The sequence below is a fragment of the Nansenia antarctica genome, assembly GCF_963989245.1.
Source record: "Nansenia antarctica genome assembly, chromosome: 1".
Taxonomy (NCBI): Eukaryota; Metazoa; Chordata; class Actinopteri; order Argentiniformes; family Microstomatidae; genus Nansenia; species Nansenia antarctica.
The window spans coordinates 88,582,450-88,591,283 of NC_137674.1; the positions used below are offsets into that span (position 1 = coordinate 88,582,450).

General features: G+C 40.5%; 1 protein-coding gene across 1 annotated transcript; it reads right to left on the reverse strand.

Moving 5' to 3' along the window:
* Positions 1-8,423: 8,423 nt before the first annotated feature.
* Positions 8,424-8,834, reverse strand: LOC308153685 (histone H3.2-like; the record flags this gene model as incomplete). Its single annotated transcript, XM_080526880.1, has 1 exon — positions 8,424-8,834. The coding sequence occupies one exon, from the start codon at positions 8,832-8,834 to the stop codon at positions 8,424-8,426; it is 411 nt and encodes a 136-aa protein (XP_080383006.1).

Here is an 8,834-nt window from a genome sequence, read left to right on the forward strand (position 1 = left end):
ACTCTTTTCTCCCACCCATCATACCCCCTTGAAAGGGTTTTGGGTGCCTCTATTTCCGTCAAAAAAGCAGCACTGTGAATAGAACTCGAAGAAGCAGTGTGAAGCCAGTGTCAATAAGCTAGTTTTTTAATCGTGAGACCTGTTTATGATGTGATGTAAGTATGGGACTTTTATTTGTAGTATTGTGGGTAGTGATTGAACTGTCTCTGGTGCTTAAACAGAGGGATTAGTGGGTAGAAGATTAGGTCTGGGCTCAAAGGAGATAGTGTGTGTAGGTGTGGGAAGCTGTCTCCATTCCCTCTGCCCTTTTTAAAAATGTTATCCCATGTAGTAGGCACACCATTAAAGTTTTGAGTCTCAACACACTGCTGTTTGTACATCATCTTGGGGACCTTTGGATAACCCACAGCCTTATAATATGTTAGGCCCCCTTTACACTGTGCTTTAACACATCACTAAGGTCTTCTACTGCTTTACCTCACCATTCCCAAATCCAACCTCTGCAGTTTTGGTGGCTGCCACGAAGGCTCTGGAACTCACTCCCACCATCCGTCTGTGACTCTGTAATGCATGGAAGGGAATGAGGAATCGTGTGCTTGATACCATTCCTCGTTCAGTTCCATGTATTACGATGAGCCCATCCTCCGATTTCTACTTCCACCAGCCTCTCCCCAGCCGGAACAGACAGGATGGCATTACTGTAGTGTGTACAGTACCAGTCACAAGTTTGGACACACTTTCCCATTGAAACCCGGGAACAAGTCGGCAGCCGATCAAAAGTTCAGACTTTTACTCTGAAAAAGGTAAATAAATATCAACGTTGTTGAGAATCAACGACACATTGGAGAGAGAAAGACAGCGATGCTGAGCTGGGAGGTGCATTGCTGGTCAAGGAGGCCTTGTCTTGGCCTGGTCTATCTGGTCCAACCAGGTCTTTAACTTGTATCATCGAGGTCCAGCTTACCCTTTTCTAGACATAGCTGAGTCAATCAATTTAATTTTGTAATGAAATAATTGATTAATATTGCAATATCTTTTCAATGCTTAAATATGCTTTATCGGTGAAGTCGGTTTAAAAAGTCTGGATCTTAGCCGCTTGGAACTCAAGATGGGATGTGGCCAGATTTCTGTGCAGCCTCCTCAGCCCACTGGGCCTCCAGCACAGTGACATGTAGCATGTTGTGGATGGATGAGATGGGATGTTCACCTGGAGGGAGGGAGAATAAATATCAGTAACAGTAACTGTAACAGCTAATGGGGATCCATAGAAATAGACACACAGACTCACGTATTATCTGCTTCTGGTCCTCATGGGCAGCGACAGCCAGAATGGAGGCAGGGAGAGGCTCCTGGTCCTGGACATGGACAGCAGGCTGCTGGGCCTGTGGAATGGCAGCTATGAAGAATCCAGGTGGGGGAGCAACCTGGTAGAGGATGTCTGGGTTGGGAACGGTGCAGACGCTGGCCATCCTCTGCATGTGCTGGTTGGTTCTGTGAGCCTGGCGCTCCTCCATGCGCTGGGCCAGGGCCACGTTCTGTACAGCCTCCTCAGCCCACTGGGCCTCCAGCACAGCGACATCTAGCATGTTGTGGATGGATGAGATGGGACTCTCACCTGGAGGGAGGGAGAGTAAATATCAGTAACAGTAACTGTAACAGCTAATGGGGATCCATAGAAACAAACAAATAGACTCACATATCATCTGCTTCTGGTCCTCATGGGCAGCGACAGCCAGAATGGAGTCAGGGAGAGGCTCCTGGTCCTGGACATGGACAGCAGGCTGCTGGGCCTGTGGAATGGCAGCCATGAAGAATCCAGGTGGGGGAGCAACCTGGTAGAGGTTGATGTCTGGGTTGGGAACGGTGCAGACGCTGGCCATCCTCTGCATGTGCTGGTTGGTTGTGTGAGTCTGGCGCTCCTCCTTGCTCTGGGCCAGGGCCACATACAGGGGCTTGGTGGCCACGATGCGGCTGTTCATCTCAGTCACAGCCTTGGTGGCCACCTCAGGGGAGGAGAAGCACACAAAGCCAAATCCCTTGCTGCGTCCACTCTCCATCATCACCTTTGCACTGGTGATCGTTCCAAAGTGGGAGAACTCTTTGTGCAGCTGCTCATCATCCAAGCGGTCATGCAAGTTCTTCACATACAGGTTGACACCCTGGTAGAGAGAAACCCTGTTTAGTGAGATGTTTTTCATCCCTCAAATACATCAACAATGGTTACCATGACTATCAACTTATTTTACTTTTTCATAAACACACACCTGGTATCTGGTCCTGCAGCCCTGCTTTATCTGCTCAAACTGGTGCTTCAGCACAGTCTGGCGCTCTCCTCTCTTCAGGGCACGGCCCACGTAGATCCATCTCTCATTTATCTCCTGGCCATTCATCTCATCAATGGCTCTCTTGCAGTGGTGTAGTCTACGTGATACGCAGGACTACGCCTTATACCCACTAGGAAAGGCCAAGGATTTCCATATACCCACTTAAACATGTGTGAGGATACGTAACGGCGTTTTGTGACAGAACTTTCACTTTCATTCATAAATTCACCCCGCCTTTTGAGACTGATTTATTAGCCTACTGCTGCGGGGAATTTGTCTGATTGACTTTGAAGCATAGCCTATCTGAGACTCTGTTGCCCTGCTTCTTATGATTTTCTGGTTATGGATCACCGGTAGCGATGTTCTTTTTGGATGTTTACTGACTGCCGGTGTGGCCACCTGTAGCGATGTTTTCCTTTTGGATGTTTACTGACTGCCGGTGTGGCCACCTGTAGCGATGTTTTTTTGTGGATGTTTACACAATTTAGGTATTCTAAGATAGCCCACAATTGGTTTGGTACACAATAGACTTGCCTCTTCCATTATGAAATGCCTCAATCTGGCGACTTTTTTTTTTCTGGATGCTTATTGACTGCCTGTGTGCTCAAATTTGAGACTAAATTATTAGCCTATTGTGGATTTTGTTTATCGACAGGATGGAACGAGAAGCCTATCTGAGACTCTGTTGCCCTGCTTCTTATGATTTTCTGGTTATGGATCACCGGTAGCGATGTTCTTTTTGGATGTTTACTGACTGCCGGTGTGGCCACCTGTAGCGATGTTTTTTTTGGGATGTTTACTGACTGCCGGTGTGGCCACCTGTAGCGATGTTTTCTTTTTATGTTTACTGACTGCCGGTGTGACCACCTTTTGAGACTGATTTATTAGCCTACTGCTGCGGGGAATTTGTCTGATTGACTTTGAAGCATAGGCTATCTGAGACTCTGTTGCCCTGCTGTTTATGTTTCTTTCTGTTATGGTTCACTTGTGTAGCTATATCACGTGTCTGAACTATCAGCCTACTACTTTGTTCACCGATAGGATGGAACGCTACGTAGGCATATCTGAGCCTTTGTAGCTGTTATACGAATTAATGTAAAACCAGGTTTCCCCCCGAGTGCTGAGGATTAGCCTCTCAGAGTAATTTGTGTTTATATGGTGTGCTTACTTGACACCATAATATACTGTGTGTCTGTGTGTTTGTGTTGTACATGTTGCTTTTTTGTGTTTGTCCTGTATGGTTTTTTTCACTACCCTGAATGTGTTTTTTGTATTAAATGTTTTATGTTCTCTTTCTTTTGTCTTTTGCTCTTCTTTTTACTTTTTTTTCTTCTCGTTTCTATTTCTCTTCCTCTTTCCCTCTTTCTCCTTTCATTACTGTCCTTCCTCCTCCTACTGTTTTCCTAGTCCCGATAATATGCTTACTTTATGAAATACTCGCAATGTTAATTTAAAATGAAGCCCTTAAACGGAGATATGAAAAAGTTGAAAATAATATCATTAAATGTTAATGGCTTGAATAACATAATTAAGAGGAAAAAGATTATCCTCCAGCTGAGGAGAGCTGGAGGAGATGTCCTCTTCTTACAAGAAACCCTTTTTAAAAAAAAAGAACATGACAAATTGAGTAGGGGACAAATTTACTCCAGTTCATATGGAACACAGAAGAGGGGTGTTGCTATAATTATACAACCACACATACCATTTAAAGAAGAACAACATATATACGATAAAGAGGGCAGGTTTGTTTTAGTAATTGGTAAAATAGAGTCAATTACTGTCTCATTTTTAAATGTATACTATCCACCGGAATTAGGCCCAGAATTCATGTCAGAAATAATCGAAATGTTAATGACAAAATGTAAAGGAATCACCCTAAGCGGAGGAGATATGAATCTTACAATAAATTCTAGGCTAGATTCCTCAAATAATAAACCACACAGAGCTGATAAAACATCATCAATTTTAAGAAGTGCAATGTCAGAATTTGGATTAGTAGACATATGGAGGATGCTAAATCCAACTAAAAAAACATATACATATTATTCTGGACGATTTCCAACTTCCAATAGACTGGATTATTTCTTCATGTTTAAAAAAGACGTAGAGAGGATGGAAACATGCACAATAGGCACAAGGGATTTATCAGATCATGCTATGCTATCTATAACTATACATTTGGATATAAAGCAAGGAGAAAAAATATGGAGATTAAACAATTCACTTCTCCAAGATAAGATCTTTGTTGAAAAAATCAATAAAGCCATAAAAGAATACGTAGAGATAAATGACAATGGAGATACTAATCCAACTATTATATGGGAGGGCCTTAAAGCGGTACTACGAGGACAGATAATATCATATTGTGCATGGAAGAAAAGACAAACACAACAAAAACAGAAAATACTTGAACAACAAATACAACATTGGAAGACAAATTAAAAAATACAAATGAAATAATAGTAAAAAATGAATTAAAAAAGAAGTATAAGGAGTTGGATAAAATCCGTACAGAGGAAGTGGAGAAATTAATGACATACACCAAACAGAAATATTACGATGGAGGACCTAAGTCTTTAAAACTCCTAGCATATCGACTTAAGACACAGACTAAAAAAGCACACATTTCGAAATTGAAGACTGTAGAAGGCTCTGGAACAATAACGGAAAAGGATAAAATAGCTGAAGAATTCGTAAAATATTATGAGAACCTTTATAAAAACACAGGAAACATTGACCTGGGACTAATGAAAGATTTCTTACATAAGTTAAACTTAAAGCAAGTAACAAGATCAAAAAATGAACAGCTCATTAAGGACATCACAGTAAATGAAATACAACAACAAATAAATAATCTTAAAATGGGGAAAACACCAGGTGATGATGGATATACTAATGAATTTTATAAAACTTTTCAAAAACAATTGATACCACTACTTTTACAAGCATATAAGTTTGTATTACAAACGGGAAATTGGGCAACTACTTGGAACTCATCTATAATAACGGTTATACATAAAGAAGGTAAGGACGCTACTGAATGTTCGTCTTACAGGCCAATATCACTACTGAATACGGACCATAAAATAATAACAGCCATTATTGCCAATAGGTTAAAGGACATCGTGCCAGATATAATAGACAGCGACCAATGTGGTTTTATACCAGGTAGGCTGTTGTCAGATAATATAAGGAGGACGTTAAATATAATGGACTACGCACAAAACAATGGTGCAAACCTTCTACTCTTAACACTGGATGCAGAAAAAGCATTTGACAGAGTGCTATGGCCATTCATGTTTGAAATTGTAAGAAGCTTTGGATTTCATGAGAATTTTAATAAATGGCTTCAAGGAATGTATAAAAATCCAGTGTCAAGAGTAAAAGTAAATGGCACAATATCCAGAAGATTTCCAATCTATAAAGGTACAAGACAAGGAGACCCACTCTCAGCAGTTATATTTGCTATATGCATGGAAGGACTAGCAGAAAGTATAAGGAAAAATAATACCATCAAAGGCATAACGATAAAAGAGGAACAGCACAAACTGGCATTATATGCAGATGATGTGGTTGTTTATTTAACATCACCAGCCCAATCCTTACCAAGCCTAATGGAAGCAATTACAGAATATAGTAAACACTCTGGTTATAAACTAAATGAAAGTAAGTGTGAAGTATTAACAATTGGAGAACAGATAGATTCGGACATTAAGGAAAAATACAAGTTGAAATGGGATGCAAAGAAAATCAAATATTTAGGAATCTACCTCACTGGAGATATAACAACATTATACACCGACAATTATCAAGCCCTTGAAAATAAAATACGAGAAGATCTTAATAGATGGAAGATAACACCTGAATCCTTAATGAGTAGAGTAGAAAGCGTCAAAATGATGATCCTCCCACAGTTTCTGTTTTTATTTCAAACATTACCAGTTCCCATTCCACAGCGTAGCTTCAAAAAATGGAATACAATGCTCTCAAATTTCATTTGGAACTACAAAAGTAAACGGAAAAAACTTAGTATACTAACTCAAACCAGAGAAAAAGGAGGGTTTAATTTCCCTGATCTAAAGTCCTATTTCCATGCAACTCAAATAGATACAATAATGAAATGGATGAATAACTCGGTTCAAACCAAATGGAAAGACATAGAAAAACAAGCAATATCAATATCAATAGGAACACTACCTTTTCTGAGTCTAAAGGATATTCAAAAATATAGTGGAAATAACAGATGCATAGAAAATACCCTCAAAAATTGGAAAACTATTCGTAAAATGTATAAATGTGATGACAAATGTATCTATTTGAGAGAGATAGCCAGTGACCCAGACTTTTTACCTAATAAAACAGACAAAATATTAGAAGAATGGGCTAGGAAGGGACTACAGGTGTACTCACAGATGGTTACAAATGACATGATAGACTCATTTGAAACCTTAGTTAATAAATTTAATATAAGTAATAGCCATTTTTTTTAAGTACTTACAAATTAGAAGCTACCTTATAACACAGCAGAGGAGACAGGAACAAAGATCACATATACTAATGGAATATCTGATCAAAAATAGAAACAGTGAAAAGACAAAAATCTCGAAAATTTACAAAATCATGCAAGAAATCAAGATACAAGAAGATAACACTAAAGAAAAATGGGAAAACGAATTAGCAATAACAATTACGGATGACGATTGGAAAGAAGCATGCAAAAGAATATTTAAGACAACACAATCAAAATTCTGGAAAGAATTTGCTTGGAAAATAAATATGAAGATCTTCCTAACACCGAAAATGTTGTCAAAATATAGGCCAACAGGCAATGCAGAATGCTGGAGGAAATGTACGGAACAAGAAGCCAATCACACACACATTTTCTATACATGCCCTAAATTGAAAAGGTTTTGGGAGGCAGTTCAAGTAAAAATAAAAAATACATTTACCTTACAAAATCCTATACATCCAGTCAATATTATACTCGGTCTTATTCCATTAGATATATACAGAGAGGGAGATAAATATTTGTACACCATACTACGTATCGCGGCTTTAAAGCAAATCACACGTAAATGGTTGGACTTAAACCCACCATCTGTTAATAATTGGAAAAAAACTGTTGAAGAGATAAAAGAAATGGAAAGAATTACTTGCAAAGTGGGAGGCCGTGAAGAGCAATTCACTATGAACTGGAGTAAATGGACCGAATGAATGAGTAGGAAGGAAGCCCCCCCCCCTCCCCGATCCCACCCCTCCCACCCCCCTCCCTTTGTCTCTTACTTTTCTATTTCTATCCCTATAATTTCTCTTCTTTTTCTATATTTTCTCTCTAGTCTCTATTCTTTATTTTCTTTATTTCTTGTTCTCTTTATAAAAAATAAAAAAACAAACAAAAATGATGCAGGATGAACTTAAACAAGTGAAGAAAACTTGTAAAGTGTGTGAAATTGAACTTGTGAAATGTAATATAAAGTCCTGCAATAAAGTATAAAAAAATAAATAATAATAATTCACCCCGTCTGTGTTACGAAGCACTTGACTTTTGGACCATTGGGACTGACTATAGCGTCATATACCATCAACGGGGGGAGATGCGACATGAAATATGTGAAAATGCAGCACTGTCATGCACAGATCAGCCTTATAACATGTCTTATACAGTATATATATATATATATATATATAACGTTATATATAACGTTAGACAGGGAGCGCAGTTCCGAAATGAACGATATGAAAAAATGGATGGAGGGAGGGATTACCACAAGTGCAGTTATCAGGCGAGGAATCAAGGACTGGAAAGTCCCCTGGCGAAAAACACACACACACACACAGAGAGAACTGTGGTTCTGTGGTCAGAGCGCGCTCTACAGGTGGAAGGTTGTATTATACAACATTGGCGCTTTTAAAAGAACGTTGTACGTCAGTGTCCCTGTAGGATACTCTTTGAAGTCGTAGGACCTATAATAGATAACTCCATATAATAGAGACTCATGCTCGACACGGGTGGTAAATGGAAACTCGCCTCTGAGGGAAATATTGAGGTGGCTCTTAAAAGAGCCTTTGGGGATCTACTGTTGGATCAGGGTGGTCATCTTAGGCGCGCTCTCCACGAATGCGACGGGCCAGCTGGATGTCCTTGGGCATGATGGTGACCCTCTTGGCGTGGATGGCGCACAGGTTGGTGTCCTCGAACAGACCGACCAGGTAAGCCTTGCTAGCCTCCTGCAGGGCCATCACAGCAGAGCTCTGGAAGCGCAGGTCGGTCTTGAAATCCTGGGCGATTTCTCTCACCAGGCGCTGGAAGGGCAGCTTGCGGATCAGCAGCTCGGTGGACTTCTGGTAACGACGGATCTCCCTCAGAGCCACGGTGCCAGGCCTGTAACGGTGAGGCTTCTTCACGCCGCTGGTGGCCGGGGCGCTTTTACGGGCAGCCTTGGTGGCGAGCTGCTTCCTGGGGGCTTTCCCACCGGTGGATTTGCGAGCGGTTTGCTTGGTTCTGGCCAT